Raw genomic sequence first — 20,787 nt, forward strand, 5'->3', positions numbered from 1 at the left:
AACCAAGCATTCCATAAAAAAGTTGGCCTAGCTGAATAGTCCAAGGAGTGTTTAAAAACAAAATTTGTAACTCTTCAGCATTCTTAAAGACTTTACTGTGCTAACTTTCTAACTCCATATTACAGGCAGTACATTTGAAAGACTATCCAACAGCTTTCTGTTGAACACAGAAACGTCAGCTTTAATATTTATTTGTAGCTGTTACTTTCTATAGTTTTTAGTCAAAATTGTTTAGATAATGATTTTCAAGTGGGATTAAAACTTTAAAAATTAGTTTGTTTTTGCTTTCTTGTTCAGCATTAGTCACTGATTTGATAAATGTATAATTTTTGAACACAGCAAAAGAACATATTGCTTAAAATAGGATTTTTTTTAAATTAGCAAGCTTGCAATATCATTGTATACAGAAATTATGGAAAATAAAAACTGAAAGCATAATCCACATTAAACAGATATCCCCTTTACTATACAAGCAACACAAGTGAAAAATAATGCATGCAATAATGAACATATGCTGTCGGACAGCCCATACTTACGTGAGTGCAGTGTTTTAAATTTTTGTGAGCTTTGCACACTATGATTAGTTTTGCAGCATGCGTTCTTGCCTATATCTGCATGTTACTCAATAACTCAGGTTTACAATTTTAGAACATTGGGACGTTGAGATCAGTTCAGTTTAGTAACATCAAGTAATGGAGCTAGAATTGTTACAGGATAAATCTATTCGCTTTCTGCGAAGACCCTTCCCTTCATGACTACCTGGTCAGGTCCAACTACCCCACCCCCCTCCCCAACAACTCACCCTGGCACCTTCCCCTGCCACTGCAGGAATTGCAAAACCTCTGCCCACACCTCCCCCTTCACCTCCATCCAAGGCCCCAAAGGAGACTTCCACATCCATCAAAGTTTCACCTGCACTTCCACAAATGTCATTTATTGCATCTGTTGCTCCCGATGCAGTCTCCTTTACATTGGGGAGACTGGACGCAGATTGCTTCAGGGAATATCTCCTTGACACCCACACCAATCAATCCCACAGCCCCATGGCCCAACATTTCAACTGCCCCTCTCACTCTGCTGAGGACATGCAGGTCCTTGGCCTCCTCCACCTGACACCTGGAGGAAGAACGCCTCATCTTCCACCTCGGAACCCTTCAACCCCAGGGCATCAATGTGGACTTCATCAGTTTCCTCATTTCCCCTCCCCCACCTTACCGAGTTCCAAACTTCCAGCTCAGAACCATCCTCTGATCTGTCCCACCTATCTGCTCCACCCTCCTCTCCGATCACCTTTACCCCTTCCTCCATCCACCTATTGCACTCTCAACTACCTTCTCCCCCACCCAACCCCTCCCATTTATCTCTCTATCCCAGAGGCTTCCAGCCTCATTCCTGATGAAGGCCTCCTGCCTGAAACATTGATTTTCCTGCTCCTCGGATGCTGCCTGACCTGCTGTGCTTTTCCAGCACCACTCTAATCTTGACCCTGACATTACAGATATACTGTGCCTACATCTTGGGATCTGATCTAGGGCAAGAAATTTAAGGAAATCTATATTTAAATACTGATCCAGTATCTTAAATGGGAACTGACTAGAAATTTGATTGCTAAACATGGCTGAAATGTTTCTGTAGTCCTCCTATCGATACAATAAAAACATAACTTCATTTACACTTTAAGGTAGAATCCTAATCTTATTTTTTGGATAAGACACTAAACCAAGTTCCTGTCCATCCTGATCCCAAAGCATTATTTTGAAGTTAACCCTGGTGTTCTGACCAATAGTTGTCCTTCAATATATACCACCAAACCACATTATGTGGTCATTATGATGTTACTGTTTGTGGGAGTTAGCAGTGTGTAAATTGGCTGTATGTGACTCACTGCATGAATAACTGCAGAAAGATTGAATACATTGGCTAATTGCTTCAAGGGCAGTGGTCAGTAAAGCTTTAAATCTTTAACTTTACATTGAAACTAAAGTCAAATTATAGTATAACCACAGAAACAAAAATCCAATGTTGGATAAACCAGGGGTTTAAAAAAATCTAGGAAAACATATTTTATTTTAGTGTGAAGCATTGAACAATCTATTCAAATTTGTAAATACAGCCACAATTGTCAAGTTTAGCTCAGTTAGCACTGATTTTTCCAGTTGTAAGTTCAAACCTCAAGAGCTGAACAAATAATTTTAACTATCAATTCACTGAAGTGCAAACAGAGTTCTGCAGTGTCGGAAATGCAATATGTCAGATGAAGCATTGGTGAAACTACTAAAAAGATTCGACAAAGTTTTTTCCACAACTAACAAAACCATAAATTCCAGTTATTGATTCATTTGTCATGCCAGATTTGGCTGTCTGCATACCTATAAAAACAATTCAAAAAGTAATCCATTTGTTGTAAAGTATTTTTCAATATCATGAAGATACAACATCATATACAGATGAAAGTTTTTAATGAAGGTCTGTCTTGAAGTAAATTAACAATGAACTTGTTACCCAGTATGTGTTTATTTTAAAAAGTAGAAATTTGAATTAGTCCCCTTTCTTATATATGTACAAAACTGAAACTTCACAGTTAGTAAGATTAGGCAACCCAAGAATCATTCATTAATTATAAAGCATATAAAAGGAGTTAGTTGCTTCAATGTGAAAAGAAATGTTACTTTTAATTTAAAAGAAAGTTGCTCAAAATATGACCAGAAGGAAATTTTACTTGAAGCTAAATAAACATTGAGTCACCTGAATTCAGTTTATCGTTCAAACATTTAATTAAAAAAGATAACCTTGAAAATATGAATAAATTATAGTTGGTAAACAGGGAATCATACAGAGATGAATTGATACGCAAGAGTACTGTGCTGTAAACAGTTTTAACAGTTCAGACAATGTCACACATAAATGAAACTCAGCAATTTGAAAATACAATTTAAAACTCATGATACTCAGATTTGCCACTGAAATACATTCATTAATTTTCACAATACATTCTGGTGAGAACTGTTCTTACTTTTTACTTCACCACAGCAGACATTATTTAAAGTAATAATGGGGTGACTCAGATGAGTTCACTGTCATATCAAATGGATGTTTAACAATTTTCACTTTGTGCAATCAGCTGTGGACATTCATTTAAGGACAATTTCTAAAAGAAAAATCAGCCTTTGCACTCAGTACTTATAAATTCCTTTACAAGTTGGATTCCAAAGCCTCACTGTATCCGTATTTCTAGTTCACTTGCGACGCTTATAACTTCGATGCCGGTCCTCATCACGAGGATGATGTTCTCTGAAATTATTCATCAAAAATGTTACATTTTTACAGATACACATAAGGATTCAATTGTCTGTAAATGAACTACTTCCCAATCAGAGATAAACCTACTTCTCTCTTCTTTTTCTTGAATCTCTTTCTTTTTCCCAATCTGGACTTCTTCTCCGGTCACATGGACTTTGGCTGCGGTTCTTTTTCCGGCTGTCATGTTCTACAGTCTTACTACTTCTGGTAGATTTAGATTCCATTGAAGGAGACCTCTGATCACCAGATCTTCTATAACAGAAAAACATGCACCCATGTAAATGCGAACTTTAACACAAGGCTATTTCCACAATTAGAGAAATAAAATGAAAAGGTGACTTTCAATTCTTGTAAATGAAAGGAGAATGCTGCAGTGTTGCCAATAAAGGTCAGCAAAGCAATACTGATTCCACATTCCTTTCTTCATATTGGGACTTTCCCACTACTCCTATCTCAAGCAAGGTGTGACCTGCTCCTGGGGTTTTGCTCACTATGATATGCCATGGTATGGACCACTTGTCATCTGGCTACACAAGTAGGATGTAGCCTTTAGTTTATTATTTCCTCAATCTTTGTATCTTCCACCCTTCAGGAAAGTTAGAAATTTGTTACGCACAGAAAACAGTCAAACTTCCATATTTACATGATAGCATGTGCTAAGGTCCAGTTGTACCTCAGCAGGTTTATTCAGAAAGTTTATCTACAAATGCCTGTTATCCACCACAAGTGGGGAAAGGGTGCCCTCTAGATGGTAATAATGGAGATTTCACTTATTTCCACCAGAAATATGAAATCAGAAGGTCTAAATAGGTTTTTCAAAGTTGTTGTTTGCTCAGGAAAGCTACAGTATCCTCGAGAAGTGCAAATAAATTCTTACATGCAGCTCTGGATTCAAATACAGCATGAATTGGCCAATTCGTTGTAATGAATTGCTACAACTAGTTTTGAACATATTTTCTATTCACATGGTGAAGGACTCCTTCACATTTACGAAGACAATACAGGGCTTACACATCAATAATAATAGTATCCATGAGTACATTTGACATTGCTAGCCTATTCACCAATGTACCACTTGAGGAACTCATGCACATCTGCACTGCAACAATATATCAAGTAGATGCTGAGCCTAGTGGAGATGGCAGCAGCTCTTGCAAACATCTCTGTTAGATTCCATGAAACATGTTTTTTGATGAAATAGCACAGAACCACTTACATATTTATGATATTGTAGATGGATACGTTTGCCATATTTGAATCCACAACTACGCACAAGAATTTCCTTACATATCTCTGTGAGCTCTATCAGGTTCAGTACTATGAAGTGGCTATTTAAAAATATATTTTTTTATATAAAAAAAGTTAATTCACTTACCATTGTAAGAATTTAACATTTAGATATTTCTACTTAAAACAATAATGTTTGAATTTGTTTTCCTGATAAATGAAATCCTACAGAAACTGATTATAGTTTCAATATTGGCTCCTATGAGTGAACGTACAGCATTCAAATTTAAATGACACTACATCTCGTACAACAGTCAAATGGTTGACCTTATATTTTGGACAGTGAGGCTCTATGTTGTTGCATATGTGCTTCAAATTTTTCAAATAAAATACAACTTTAGTATTTGAGTAAAAGTTTAATCATTTAGAAGTTTTTCAATTTTCGTTAGGTACTTATTGCATATTTAAAATAGAGCAAGAGTAAAGGAGTATGCACTCACTATCAACATGCCATCTCATCCCTTATCTGAATTTTAATCACTCTTCTTGATTGAATGAAAACAATTTCAACAGACTGCATACCTGCGAGAAATTGAAGAGCTTTTCAAAGATAATGAATAGCTCTGGTCATCATGCTCTTCCGAGTTCCCAGAGTCATTTTGGTCTTTCCATTGTCTTGAGAGTTCTTCCATATGTACACTAATAACATCCCTAATTATCTGTAAATTTAATTGTAAAATAAACAAGATTACATTTCATAAACTGTCAAGTGTGCAAACAACAACTTTGAAAACATGTTTAGACCTTCTGATTTTATATGTTTGGTGGAATTAAGGAACCTCCATTATTTACCATCTAAAGGGCACCCTCTCCCTACTTGTGGTGGACAACAGGCATTTGCAGATAACAAATCTTAAAGTGAAAAAATTATCTTTAAAACAAATGAGCACTAAATGCTTAACTTTCAAGCTGATGTTTGGGTAATCTTTCAGCAATGTGGTCGAGATTACAAATAAAATACATTAATTACTTTTAAACACGGAATTTAATCAATGTCCCAATTTTCAAGGAGTATAACAACTTCAGAACTCTTTCTTTTTGCTAGAATTGAGTAAATTACAGAATACATACAAGCTGATAAAATGGGTTATACTCCTAGTTTGCTGCAGAAATAATGTCTTCCACAGAAAATTGCAAGGATTGCAATGCTTGAATACCTAGTTAACCCTTTGTTAATACCTTCATATTATTATTCTTTTGCAAGCATTTTGTGTCCTCCATCTATTCTTTATTTATTGATGAGGCACATTAGATTAACATGGAAAGAACAGAGGTAAAGAGAGAGAGAGAGAGAGAAAACGGAAAGACAGGACACTGCATCATTAACTTACAGACACTTACCTCTGTGTAAGATTTTTTCGTTATATGAACATTCTTGGCTCTGTACGATTGACGACGACGTTTATAATCTCTCATTTCAGCAAGAATTTCAAGATGTGACTTTGGTCCTTTCTGTTCATCATCTGTGTTTAGATATGGAAAACATTTTATAAAATCTGATTTTATATATAGAAAAGGGGCTGTATAATCAAAGTTTTATTCAAGTATGGGTTATACATACAAAGCAACTTCCAATGACTATTAACCTACATGACAACAATACTATAATTCCATAGTCCCAAACATTATTAGACAATATCTGGATAGCATAGTTGTGTTATGTATATAATTATATCTAGAGACACTCAATAAGTAAACAGAAACTCTCAGAAGTATTTCATTTCAAGATGACCAAAAGACCCTACTTATTACAACCACATGCAATAATTTTCATCAATAATCGGTACAAATTGCCCCTGAGAATAGATTACTACAAAGAGTCAGTAGGATCACAAGTGAAAAATGAAAAGTGAGATAGGAACAGAATAGGTTATGCAGCCCCTTGAGCCTGTTCCACATTCAATAAGACTATGCCAGATATATGTCAACTCTATCTATCTGCCCTGGTTTTGTAACCCTCCATATTCTTGCCTGATAAAAATCTATCAATCCTGAAATTTTCAATTGACCTGACCTGAAAAGCATTCTTTTGGGAAAATTTTCCAAAGTTCCACCTTGCTTTGTGAATAGGTGCCCAGATGTTTCCCCCGAACAGCTTATCTCTGATTTTACATACGCTTGTTTTGAACTTGCCCACCTGCTCCATGTTACAGATCAATTCTTTTGATCATTTTAAAACCTCAATTCAACCCCTCAGATTTAAATATTCAAGGAAACAAACATAATCTGTGCAACTTGTCAGAACAATTCAACATACTTCAGTGCATGTATTACTAAAGTAGAATGCACAGAAAATAAACAGTCCAATTAGAGCTTTATATAACTGTAGCATAATTTTCATTTCATGTGATTGCACCTGCTTGAGATAAAGGCTAATACTCATAAGCCTTTTTATTTGTAACTGTCCTGGAGTACTGCGTGATGTTTGAAATTTTAAACATTTCTACTCTTCCATTTCAGTAAATACCTTGATCTAGTTATATTACATCTAACTTGGTTGACGTCATAGCTCCCTCTATGGAACTCCATCTGTCAAAGTTTTGCTGCATCACCATTAATCTATTCTTTGCCATTTTTTACACAATTTATTATGCATAACAATTTTACAAACTTTAATTTAGAGCCATTTATTTTATTTGTAGCAATAATATTTATACATTCATTCAAATAAAAGGATTATAAATAGTCTATCACAATTCATTAACAAATTTAACTATGCTATAATCTGAAACAGAAATAGAAATTGCTGAAAAATCTCAGGTCTGGGAGCATCTATGAAGAGAAATCAGAGTTATATTTTGGGCCCAGTGATGTTCCTTGATTTTATGTTATGACCCTATATGTCTTTCTAGTCATAGAGATGTACAGCATGGAACAGACCCTTCGGTCCAACCTGTCCATGCCGACCAGATATCCCAACCCAATCTAGTCCCACCTGCCAGCACTCGGCCCATATCCCTCCAAACCCTTCCTGTTCATATACCCATTCAAATGCCTCTTAAATGTTGCAATTGTACCAGCCTCCATCACTTCTTCTGGCAGCTCATTCCATACACGTACCACCCTGTGTGAAAACGTTGCCCCAAGGTCTCTTTTATATCTATCCCCCTCACCCTAAACCTCTAGTTTTGGACTCCCCAACTCCAAGGAAAAGACTTTGTCTATTTATCCTATCCATGCCCCTCAATTTTGTATGCCTTTATAAGGCTCCTCAGCCTCCGACGTGCCAGGGAAAACAGCCCCAGCCTATTCAGCCTCTCCCTATAGCTCAGATCCTCCGACCCTGGCAACATCCTTGTAAATCTTTTCTGAATCCTTTCAAATTTCACAACATCTTTCCGATAGGAAGGAGACCAGAATTGCACACAATTTTCCAACAGTGGCCAAACAATGTCCTGTACAACTGCAACATGACCTCCCAACTTCTGTACTCAATACTCTGACCAATAAAGGTAAGCATACCAAACGCCTTCTTCACTATCCTATCTACCTGTGACTCCACTTTCAAGGAACTATGAAGCTGCACTCCAAGGTCACTTTGTTCAGCAACACTCCCCATTAAGTGTATAAGTCCTAAGATTTGCATTCTGAAAATGCAGCACCTCGCATTTATCGGAATTAAACTCCATCTGCCACTTCTCAGCCCATTGGCCCATCTGGTCCAGATCCTGTTGTAATCGGAGGTAGCCCTCTCCGCTGTCCACTACACCTCCAATTTTGGTGTCATCCGCAAACTTACTAACTGCACTTCTTATGCTCAAATCCGAATCATTTATGTAGTCAGAGGTCTAAAGCACAGAAAAAGATCCTTCGGATCACTGAATGCGCTCCAATCAAAGGCAAGCATCTAACTACTCTAATCCCATTTTCCAGCACTTGGTCCGCAACCTTGTTTGTCTTGGCATCACAAACTCAGTGATTAGCACTGCTGCCTCACTGCGCCAGGGACCCGGGTTGATCCTGGCCTCGGGTGACTGTCTGTGTGGAGTTTGCACATTCTCCCAGCGTCTGCATGGGTTTCCTCCGAGTGCTCTGGTTTCCTCCCACATTCTAAAAGATGTGTAAGTTGGGTGAATTGGCCAAGCTAAATTGCCCACAGTGTTGTTAGGTGCATTAGTCAAGGGTAAATGTATGGAAATGAGTCTGGGTGAGATACTCTTCAGTGTGGACCTGTTGGGCTGAAGTGCCTGTTTCCACACTGTAGGGAATCAAATCTAAATACATTTTAAAATGCATGAGGGTTTCTGTCTCTGCCACCCTGACAGTCAGTGAGTTCCAGATTGCCACCACCTTCTGGGTGAAAGAAAGGTTTTTTCATATCTCCTCTAAAATTCCTGCCCCATATGTTAAATGTGTGCCCTCAGTCTTGATTCTTCGACCAAGGGAATAAGTTTATTCCTGTCTATCCTGTCCCCAAACCCCTCGGTCTCATCTGCTCCAAGCAAAACTGCCCTAGTTTATCTAACCTCTCCTCCAATGCAACATCCTGATAAATCTCTTATGCATCTTCTTCAGTGCTATCACATTCCTCCTATAATGTGGATTTCAGAACTGCACACGATACTCCAGCTGTGGCCTGACCAACTATTTGTATGGTTCCAGCACAACCTCCCTGTTTTTAAACTCTTTGCGTCAGCTAATGAAGGCAAGTATTCAATTTGCCTTGTTAACCAGTTAATATATTTGTCTTGCTACTTGAAAGGGACTAGAACACATGTACACAAAGGACCCTTTGATTCTTACTGCTTCCCAGGGACCGACCATTCTCTTTTATAAAAGTTTTGAGTCACATGAAAATAGGAAACAGATGATCGTTGTATTCTATCCAACAGCAGTACTTCAAATTGGGTATTGTTTTCTTACAATATTATATGAATACACTGGCTATCTTAAGCTAAGAGTTAAAAGAAAAGTTAAATACAAACCTCGGCTGAGTTTTGCAGCAAGGTCCACGTATAAATCACCATCATTTTCAAAAGATTTAGTTCTTTGCTGACTGGTTTCTCGAACAACATGTTCATAGATAGCTAGGCGATCAGCAGGAGTTAGGTCACAGATGAAACGCTTATGATTCTCAGGAACCTCACAAGGTACTGACGAATAATCACCTATGTATATTAACAGTTTATTCAGTTACTCCTAAACTTTACATAATTTTCCAAAAATTGTGCAAAAGTCCAATTCCCAAATGAAAATGACCTACTGTATGCATATAACACAAAAGAGAAAGCATTTATTTTTATATTTCATACGTTCAGAGATAAAAAAATCTAATGATGAGCAAGTACGTTTTCAAAATTGTCAAATTTTGAATATACAAAAATTGTTTCACATTTACAGCAAGTCTAGTAGTATTGAGTATAAACAATCTTGATATAATTAGAGTTCCAAAGCAAATCCTCAATACCAAAGCTACCATGGCATGATCAGGCTACTAGTTAGAACTCTTGTAAGTATCAAAACCAGCACAACCAACTGGAACACTTCCACTGAAACTACAAGCTTTGCGCATTACCCACGGAAAAACAAAAAAGCTTTAACGGCCTTGGATGAGTGTTGATTTGACCCAAGGGGACACCAGAGACCTTATGATCTACAGTCAAATGCTCTACCACTGAACATACTCAAAGCAATCTGGTCACATCATTGAATAAACATTCAGGATAATTCTACAATAAATGCCGACAATAGAAGCCAGCATTCACAAGGATATGTGCAGAAATTCTCAGCATGAAACCTGTGACTTCTCCTCAATGTTCTCCTTATTATGAGCATTAAATCACAGAATTATCCTTTCATCAGTTACCAACTGCAATGTATCAACAGTCCAGATTATTCTACCTTAGCAATTAAAAAATGGAATGGAAGTAGAAATTGAAACCCAGGCAAAAATAGTAGTTTACAAAGCAGTTTTTCATCCAAAAAAGATAGAATTCTGTGTTATTAATACACAATATTACACAAAGTCTGAATTGTTTCCAAAATAAAATTCAGGATGGCATTAGTGGTGGAATGCATCAGTCCACAGACCTCTACCTTCTCAAACCTAATCAAATTCATTCACATTGTAAAAAGCAGATTGAAAAACAAGTTTAAAAAAAAACCCCTACGCCAAATTCAGGCCGTTTCACAATCTGACATTAAATGTTATTGGTAGCACAAGTGAAATGACAACCTTGATCATGTATCTTGGGAGATCAGTAAGAAGCATTGCAAAGAATAAAAATCACTTGTCTCTACAAAATTAAAATAAACTCCATTTTAAATTCAATGTTATGTGCTGTTGATAAATCAAGCTTATTGCTATAGATTTAAAGTGGGATGTTCTAAATATTTGTCAAAAATTAACTAAAATTGCAGTGAATCTGTCAAAAATTTGAGAAATCTGGGGAAAAGGTAATGCCTCAATATTAGGTCATCTAGGAAATGTTGAAAGGTTGGTCATTTAATGCAACACACTGAAACCATGGTGACACACATGAAAACATGCAGATTAGTGGTTCTAAACTTCTTATTATAGTATCAAAGAAGCCTTTATATTTTGTGAAAAGCTATGATGTTTCTGTAGGGAGAGCAAATAAGACATCAATTCCAAATCTGCCCAGTGCAATTTACCTTAAGTAACATTACTTATATAATTACTTACCCAAGATGCATTTATAAACATTATGCACTACCCAATGTTCAGTATGTTGATGAAGTGGGCTTTTTCCTTTAACTTTATAACCTAGATCCATATAGTTATTTATTAAAACCTCTGGACATGCTTTAATCAGCACAATGGCATGCAGCGTCGGCATTCTATTTGACCCAAAATGTCTGTTACCATAATCTCTTCAAGACTACCAACTCCTAATTCCATAACTCAGCCCCTTCTGCTGCTGAAATCTTGACCTATGATTTTGCTACTTCTCCACTCAAACATTCCCAAGGCCTCCAGGCAAGTTTACTGTTCTCCATAAATTAACATCCAAAGCTTTGCAACCTGCACTATAACTGGTTTTGTTCACTTGTGACTCAATGACTGGCCTTACCTCCAAATCCCTCAACACCTTGATTTTAAAAATTTCAATCTTCCTGTTCAAATCCAGCCAAAGCTTTGCCCTATGTCTCTAAACTATTGCATTTCTATGAACCCTTGAAAGTCCTGTACTCTTCCAACTTTGCTTTTTGCACACCAATTCCTTCAGCTTATTTTAGGAGGCCTTGCCACTGACCATTCAGGCCCGATGCTCCAGAATTCCCTCCATAAGCTTCTTTAATTTTCACTCTCAACTATTCCTTCAACCTTATATTTTTGACCAACTGGATCTAATTTTTTCTCCATTATTTTCTGTACCAATTTGCTGATGATTATGATTATGGGACATTTTATTATATTCTACAAAGGCTGCTGTCACAGTTAAAGTTCTGTGTTTTGTTTTTTTTTAGATTAGACTTACAGTGTGGAAACAGGCCCTTCGGCCCAACAAGTCCACACCGACCCGCCGAAGCGCAACCCACCCATACCCCTACATATTACCCCTTACCTAACACTACGGGCAATTTAGCTTGGCCAATTCACCTAACCCGCACATCTTTGGTGCTGTGGGAGGAAACCGGAGCACCCGGAGGAAACCCACGCAGACACGGGGAGAACGTGCAAACTCCACACAGTCAGTCGCCTGAGTCGGGAATTGAACCCGGGTCTACAGGCGCTGTGAGGCAGCAGTGCTAACCACTGTGCCACCGTGCCGCCCATGTTTCCTGGTATGAATTCTTCACACATATTTAAGTAGGCTATCAACCTCTACAAACAATATTTTTTGCCTTTAGCAATCAATTTGCATGGCAACAACCAAAAATTAGATTTGAAAAATGTTGATTAATTATTGAAGTTCAACATCTTTTCTTGTGCCAGCTAATGAAGTCAGATATAAACAGACCTGTAAACAACAGATCTGCTAAAAAAGCAGTATATTCAAAGCACATTTATGTGTGAGTAGGTCTATTTAGCAAACATCAAGTACAGATCAAATTTCTTAATACAATAGTTTAATTTATTTAACCAATCCATTAAGTTGAAGTTCATCTTTAAAGGATATAATAATTTTAAAAGGATACTGTATGACATGAAGTAAAATTCTGTGCAAATCTGTATATGAGGAGAACATTCTTTCATGTTCATCTTTCCTGTCAAATATACTCACCCCTGTTACTGAAAGAGAAAAACCAAGAAGTTTAAATTATCATGTTCAAAAAGGAATCCAACTATTTAGTGAAATGTGCATCAACATAATTACAGTAGAGTAGTTTATTGTCATTGTAACAATGTTAGAACTAGCTTCAAAGCATGAGCTGAAGTTTGTCGTTAGCTATAGGAACCAAAATTTAACAACTAGTGTGAAGGAAGCAAAATTTTAATTCCACATATTTGATATGCAAAATCTTTTATGCACGTTGGGTGGAAGGGCACATATTGTGAAGCTTGTGCAGCTACATTTCACATAAATTGCTTGTTTTGTCACTTGTATCAGCCTCCAGCTAACTGCACACCTACTCTCCCTCAATGTCAACCAAAAGTCCTGAAATATCCAGAGGGGAAGAGAAAAAGGCATAACGTGTCACCAAATATTATGAAAAGATTTCTCTGTGGTAACGATTATTACGAAGTTCGTGCAACTGTTTCAAATAAAAGAGAAAAAACAGCACCTACATCTCGCAAATGCAATACGTTATTAATTGAGAAGACCAGCCGTAATGGAGAGTTAACTAGGGCAAACAGGTCTCTAATTATTAGAGAAGTAAACTATAATACAACTGCAATTGTACTTTATTGCTCAAAGCCATTGGCAAATGTTATTTTGACATTTTCATTAGAGATAGATAGTCCCTTAAGAGTAGGAATTAAAATTTAGAAAAAGGTTTTCCTTGCTCATCCAAACTGATGACAGCTTACATAAAACATAGTTTTCAGTTTTCTCTTGAACTGCATTTCTGTACTGCAAGAGTCAATAAGAGGGATAATCAAAACAGTAAACACAGAAATCCGATCTTCAACAAGGTAAAGGAGCCACAGTACAACCAGACCACTGGGCTGCTCTCTCATAACTGGTGACTGGAGGTAGTTTAACCTGAGGGTCAACATGTCTGAAGTAAGGGGAGAGGTTGAGAAAAACAGTCCTCTTCAGCTGGTGCAGGAATTAATCCATGTTGTTGGTGTTATTCTATACTGCAAACCATTTGGCCATCTAGCCAATTAAACTAATCTACCCCACTTCCAACACATACACTACTACGGGCTAGTATAGGAAAAATTTCAGGTCAAGCAGGACACAAGTTTTTGCATTAAAGAAAACTGAGGTTTGTATTGTGCTATTTTTAAAATGTTTTGACCACAAATGAAAGTTGAATGACTTTTGACAAATATCGAACTCTGCAGACTTGAGTTAATTATCTCCATGTATTTGCATAATAGACTGAATAATTTCAGTCACAACCATAACAAAGATCAACAACAATAGAAGGCATGGTCAATTTCAACAGAGGGCATTTACCACAAATTACAGGATTATGATTGAACTGGAATAGCTATCACGACTATTAAAATATAAGGTTCTTGTGTCTTCTGATAAATAGTTTCGGACATCTCATTAATGGAGAAAGACATTAATGGCTTCTCACATTAAAGAGAAAGAAAATGAAGCTGAACAGTGATGTTATTGTGGTATTTAAAACCCTCAAAAGGAATAGATTAAATAGATTCTAAAATGATTTTCTATATTAGTCCAAGGAGAAGACAATTTCTATTCACATTCAGGAGGATAAAAATACAGGTTTAACATACAGCTACTTTTGACAGGATGTTTGAATCTTTATACAAAATTTCAGACTTTCTTTGCAGGCAATGCTATTAAAGGGCCTCAGAAATGGGTCTGAAATCTGTGAACTTTGAAATAAGCTAGCAGATAATTGGCTCTGGTTGTCTATAGTGCTCAATAACATGGGCCCATCTTCGCCTTTAAATTGATTCACGGTTGTCCTGTAGCTCAATTTGTATCTTTATTCTGTGATAGCCTCATCCAAGAAAAACAAAATAATTTTAGTCTTGATAAACTAAAGCAAGCCAAATCTTTTGTTGTGTGTAAGAACTAGGAGAAGGATTAGCATCATTTAATAATACATCTTGAACAAGCTAGGCATTTGAAGTTTAAAAAGAATTTCCCAAGAGTGTGTCCTGAAATTGTTCATAATTGTTTTTGTCTTCCCTAGAATTTGCATTAGTAGCAATGACAAGAAACATGCAGGAGATCGTATCATTTAATGGACAGAGCGATTATTGATAGACTTGATGTGCTTTATCTTAATCAGTTAGCACTGATAATATAACTAATAGTTCAGCCAAAAGGCTTGTTCCAACTATTTCAAGAAGACTATATTACAGTGGCACCATCTTGTGATTAGGGATACTAACTAACACCCTACTTAAATAGCAGTATTATAAAAAGAAAACTTCAAAAGCATATTGAACACCTTTGAAATTGTATTCTAAGTGGACGAGAAAAACATGAATACTCTCACCTTGAGAAAACACTTTATCTTCTTTTCCAAATGGAGCTTTACTTTTTGCTTGTTGAATTATCTGAGCTTGCAAATCTTTATCTAAATAGAACAAAAAACGATCCCCTCAATTCTCTGTTTTGCACAGTGATGGCATTTCATAAACAAATCAAATCTTCAAAAAAGTACACTGAGACTGTCTTTCTTTGCTCAGAAAAATGTGTACCTAATTGTGTTTTTAACATGGAAAATGTAACATCCAGAATATGAATACATATGCCCAGAGAAAAGATTCAAATGTTAACTACACGTTAGAAGTGTCAAGCCTTTAGCTCCACAATCAGCAACTAAAATAATCCTGTTATTTAAATGGGGTTTGTTGGTACTCAAAGAAATTCAAGAATTCATTGATAGAAAGATCATATTTGAGACAGAAAAACTTTCAATCATATAGATCATACAAAAAACTGATGCATTAGGGATTTCTATTGAGGCAAGGACTAAAATACAATACTTTGGCAACCCAATACTATTTGTCAACTTTCTTATGGCACCACATAGCAAGTGTTCCAATAGGATTTCTCCCCAGGCCCAGTGACCACCATTTTCTATAAAGGATATAGAAGGTACTGGAAAAGTTGCAAAGAAGATTCACAAGGATGACACTGGAAACGTTGGGTACATATTCTTCTCTTGAAGTGGAGGCTGAGGGGAGAAAATTATGGAAGGTTTGAAGAGACAGAATTACAGACAGAACATTTCCTATAGTGAAGAGGAGACTAATTAGAGGACATTAATTTAAGATCATCACCAAGAAATCCAGTAAAGAGCTAAAGGAAAATTCTTCACAAAGAATGGAGAAAATAGAAAACAGACTATCATAGCATTAAGAGGTGAATGGTGTTAATGCATTGAAGGAGAACCTGGTTGAGCATATTTGGGAGAAGAAATTATAAGGCTACAGTGATAAATTTAGATAAGGAAAAAATGGGAGAAGGCAGAGGTGCAGCATGAGCATTGGTCTAGACTGATAAGACCAACTGGTCTGCTTTTGGGCCTGATATCCTCCAATTCTTTGTAAAATAGGTACCTATCATTTCTATGTTTTAAGTGTGTAGTCATTAATTATTACAAGCTTATTAAAATTAATGAAGTCAGAAGATTTATCATGAAACCTAGAAGATATACGAGTAACCTTGAAACCAATGTAGTTATACTTACCCATTTTGAATGCAGATACCACAGTATTCTCATAGGCAAATGAGGGATCATACATTTCAGCCTAAACATTAAAATAATCAAGAAAAGATCATAAAATTAAAACATGAACTTACACAGAAACGAAAACTTAAAGATGAGCTATGATTGATTACTTATTAACAATCATATATTTAACACATTCCTAAGAATTCTGGGATAACCTTTTAATGTTAGAAACATTACTCTTTGCATCTAAAATACCAATCAACATGCCTTCTAAAAAAAAAGTATTGTCCTACAAATATTTCTATTCAAGTAAATCATTTTTAGATTTTACTATTTCACAAAAATCACATTTACCAAACTTCATGTATGATATACTTCACTACAAACCCTGACTCAAGTATAACAAAGCATTCTTAGCATGTGGGTCCTTTTTATTATTTCAAAAATGATTTACATTTTAGCTTACATTCTGAAAGCAAAAGGCAAAAGCAGAAGGGTAATGTTGAGTTTCACTGTGAAAACAATTCAGGGAGATCTTTATGATTGATATAGTTTAAATAGTTATATGGAAATAGTAATGTTTTAAATTCTATCCTTTGCATAAATATCTATGCTGCAGATAAAAACCTGTATGTTATTCTCTCTCTACTATTCCAGATATATTACTCATAACCCATGGAGCCAGTAATGCTAATTAACTTCAACAGGAAATGGATAAAACAGCTGAAGTCGTAGATCAGAAAAAAGTACACCACCTGAAAAATCACGATGGAAAACTACCATGATGTGACCATCACGGAATAAATGAACCGATTAAATTTAAAGGGCAAATTGCAACATTTTTGCGCTTCTAATCTGCATCTCTGATGCAAAAATTATCACTTTCTAGAAAATAGAAAATCAAAGTTATTTGAACAAAAACTGATTTGCAACTGAATTATGTCATGAACAGTTAGTTAACTATATTTTGAACACTTGCATACAGACCTCTTCTTCTTGACAATATTCCAGCTTCCTCAGCCTACAAGATGCAGTATGTTTTTCCAGTGATGATTTTAAAAGCCTGTGATTCGCATCGAATGGGCAAGTAACAATGGGATCAGGCTGAAAAGGTTATAGAGGAAGAAAGGGTTACATCCAAGATATTTCTAAATTGTAATATACAGAGAAAATAAAGCTCTATATAAAACAAAACACTCTACATTCAGACAGAGCTAAAAGGAAAGTTTAACCTAATGAAACCCAATAATTCTTCCCATTCCTACAAGATAAAATTGGGTTAAACACCAAAGAAAAGTGTCATATAACACAATGCCCCTTCACTTTACAATAAATATTCTTCCTTTTAATTTAATTCACAACCTGATGTGTTAATAACTTGTACTTTTTCAAAATCTTTTGTTTCAAGTTAAATCTGGTTTATTGTTTACAAATATGGTTTCATTTTAACCTAAAAAAAATTTAGTCGTATTCACTTTTTAAAAGCGCTTTTAAAAAATGAAGTATTTGTGAAACGTTATAATTGTTGTAACGTAAAGCAATAACCAAACTATAAACAGCAAACTTCCTCAAACAAAGTTATAATCACTGAATAACATGTCCTTTTAGAGAAATTTTAACTGCCAGTTAAAAATGGCAGTTTACTTTTATGTTCTTCTTTCAAATAGAACCATGGCATAATTTACTCTTATCCAAGAGGGCAGACAGGGGCCTAGGCTTAACTGTCATCACATTTTAAAACTGGATATACACTTGAGCTTCAGTAATCTACAGGATAATGGGCCAAGAACTGGAAGGTGGAATTAGACTAGACATCTTTTTGGCCTGTTTGGACATAATAGACTGAATGACCTCCTTCTATACACCATTCTTAGACAACACCTTCTAAACCCATGACCATTTCCATCTTGAAGGACAGGGGCAGTCAACACATGAGAAACCACCAATTTCCCCTCCAAACCATTCACCATCTTGAATTGGAATCAAATGACTATTCCTTCACTGTAAACGGGGCAAAATCCTGGAATTCCCTGCCCAAGGACTAAGTGGGTTTACCGATAGCACACAGGCTGCAGCAGTTTAAGAAAGTAGCTCACCACATCTTAAGGACAACGAGGGATAGGAAATAAATGCTAGCCCAGCCAGCAATGTCCACATTCCAGGAGTGAATTAAAAAGTCATGCTCAGTTATGCATAAAGGAGTATCAACCTAGATTTTGCAATGCTTGCGAATGGAACTTGAAGTTCTCAATTTGGGACTCATGCAATAAGTGCAGCCTATTGGCCATAGTTAAGTGTTTTTTGTTTTAAATGTAGAAAGTATAAACAGTAAAATACATTTTAAGATACAGCACATTCATGTGCTATATAATGAAGGGCTATTGCCCAAAAAGTCAATTCTCCTGTTCCTCAGATGCTGCTGACCTGCTTTTCCAGCACCACACTCACGACAAGCAATACTTTGGTTAAACCTCTTCTACAACAGTGAATCCTAAAAAGCCCAATTATATAGCCTACAAAAGATTTGTAGCACAGAAAGAGACCAAATCAGCCCAAAAACTATCCAGTCTAACTCCACCTTTCAGCTCTTGGCAGGTTTTGGGACTACAAATGCTTAAACACTTTATTTTAAAGTAGTAAGGGTTTCTGTTCTACTTCTGTTTCAGGCGAGTTCAAGGCCCTCACCATACAAGTGAAAAAAAACTCAACCTCTGCCTTGTCCTGACTCACCTATTATATGCATATTATAATTTAACCAGGCATATAGGTAGCTATATATATTTGCGCGTGCAAATATATATAAAATCGACTAGTCTGGACTGTGTATTGACTGCAGATCAGGTTTCTTTGATTTACATACTATCAGAATACCGTGATGTGAAGATACTGGAGTGGACAAAGTAAAAAGACATTAGGTTATAATCCAGTAGGTTTATCTAAAATAATGACTTCACACGACGAACGAACAACATGCTGAAAGCTTGATTTTAAACAAACCTGTTGTACCATAACCTGATGTCATGTGACTTCCGACTTTATCAGAAAATCGATTACACACGCGGCCTCTCCTACATATAGGTTTATGACAGTCAGTTGTATACCAGAGTATGTACGATCTATATGTAAAGGCTGGCTGCAGACCAGACCTCTGATGCAAATTGGATATATGTTAATATCAATGTGTACATTATATAACTGGGATAATTGCAAACTGTTCTTCCTCTCCCTACGATGGGTACGTGTGTGATCATCGTAATAGGCCTATCATACCGGCTCTGTCCCGGCAAGAGGGATGCCGAGGCCTAGGCTCTCTGCGCTCCAGCCCAGCTCAGATAGGATGCCGTTGATGGAGTGACCGCATTCCCGCGCGAACTCGGACAGTTCGCTCACGCGCTCCAAACGGCTCTGGAGCCTTTTCGAATATTCGATGTTGGCCTCGACCGCCGCCATTTTACAGCGAGAGTGACTGGCGGACGCGGCTCTAATCCAGTCACAACCAGTTCCCGATCAGTCAGATCTACACACTGTAGGAGGAGGTACGGTACAAACTGATTCGACAGTGCGCCCTGCCCACATAAAAGAAAGAGCTGCAGTTCGATCAGAGACAGGCAAGTTGCATTGACTTAGCGCCACTTGAGAGCCAATGATATACTGATTGGCTGTTGGTGCTTGTGATTCAATCTGGGTACAGCAAACAATAATGTAATAATATGATCGGCTACTTTGTGATGTTGAATGTGAACACATACCTTTGCAGGATAGATTAAAACAGTTTATTCACTAATAGAGAACAATAGCTAGTTTAGCTTAGTATATCTATATATAAAAGGTCACAACAGGCTGCTGTCCCTTTTTTTCCTCTTGTGAATATGTTACGTAATGCTCAACACTCTTGTTTCCCAGTTTATTAACAAATCTTGTTCAAATCCCCCTTTTTTAGATCCCTTGTCAGCTAGGGTTTTCTGATTGGCCCAGGTTAGCAACCCCAATCAAAGATCTCAGTCAAGAAGATCCACCTGGTTTCAATCATTACATTCCTTCCCCCGCCACACAAAAGCCCGAGAATGTAGGCCAGGTCTTTTTCTTGTAACTTTTCCTGCAATGTTATTGCCCCAAGTCCGGTTCCTCTGCCTCAGACTCTGACACGGGCGGTGTGTAGCCCATCTCTTGCGCCTGGAGCACCTTAAGAGAGTTTCCTCCTCTTCCGGCAGTAACGGTATCAAGGCTGCATCCATCGTGGACTGTGTCTTCCTTCAGTATCCCTAGCAGGAGTTTATGATCTGTGATCATGACAATTCCCATTTGTAAAGGTACTGGTGGAAAATCCTCACGCCATAGGTGACTGCCAAACCTTCCTTCTCTATCTGGGCATATTTTGTTCAGTATCAACCAAAGTTCAGGAAGTATACACTATTGGGTTTTCCTCTTCATTGGGCAACCGGTGAGCCAACACGT

At 36.9% G+C, this 20,787-nt stretch overlaps 1 protein-coding gene across 1 annotated transcript; it reads right to left on the reverse strand.

The window, feature by feature from the left end:
- Window positions 1–2,780: 2,780 nt before the first annotated feature.
- snrnp48 (small nuclear ribonucleoprotein 48 (U11/U12)) lies at window positions 2,781–19,832 on the reverse strand. Its single transcript, XM_060824259.1, has 9 exons — window positions 19,603–19,832; window positions 17,320–17,436; window positions 16,348–16,408; window positions 15,148–15,228; window positions 9,513–9,695; window positions 5,929–6,050; window positions 5,110–5,246; window positions 3,388–3,552; window positions 2,781–3,291 (listed from the first exon to the last, which is right to left on the reverse strand). The coding sequence occupies exons 1-9, from the start codon at window positions 19,780–19,782 to the stop codon at window positions 3,237–3,239; spliced, it is 1,101 nt and encodes a 366-aa protein (XP_060680242.1). The 5' UTR covers window positions 19,783–19,832; the 3' UTR covers window positions 2,781–3,236.
- Between the last annotated feature and the right edge of the window lie 955 nt (window positions 19,833–20,787).

Source organism: Hemiscyllium ocellatum, chromosome 4 (assembly GCF_020745735.1).
Source record: "Hemiscyllium ocellatum isolate sHemOce1 chromosome 4, sHemOce1.pat.X.cur, whole genome shotgun sequence".
Taxonomy (NCBI): Eukaryota; Metazoa; Chordata; class Chondrichthyes; order Orectolobiformes; family Hemiscylliidae; genus Hemiscyllium; species Hemiscyllium ocellatum.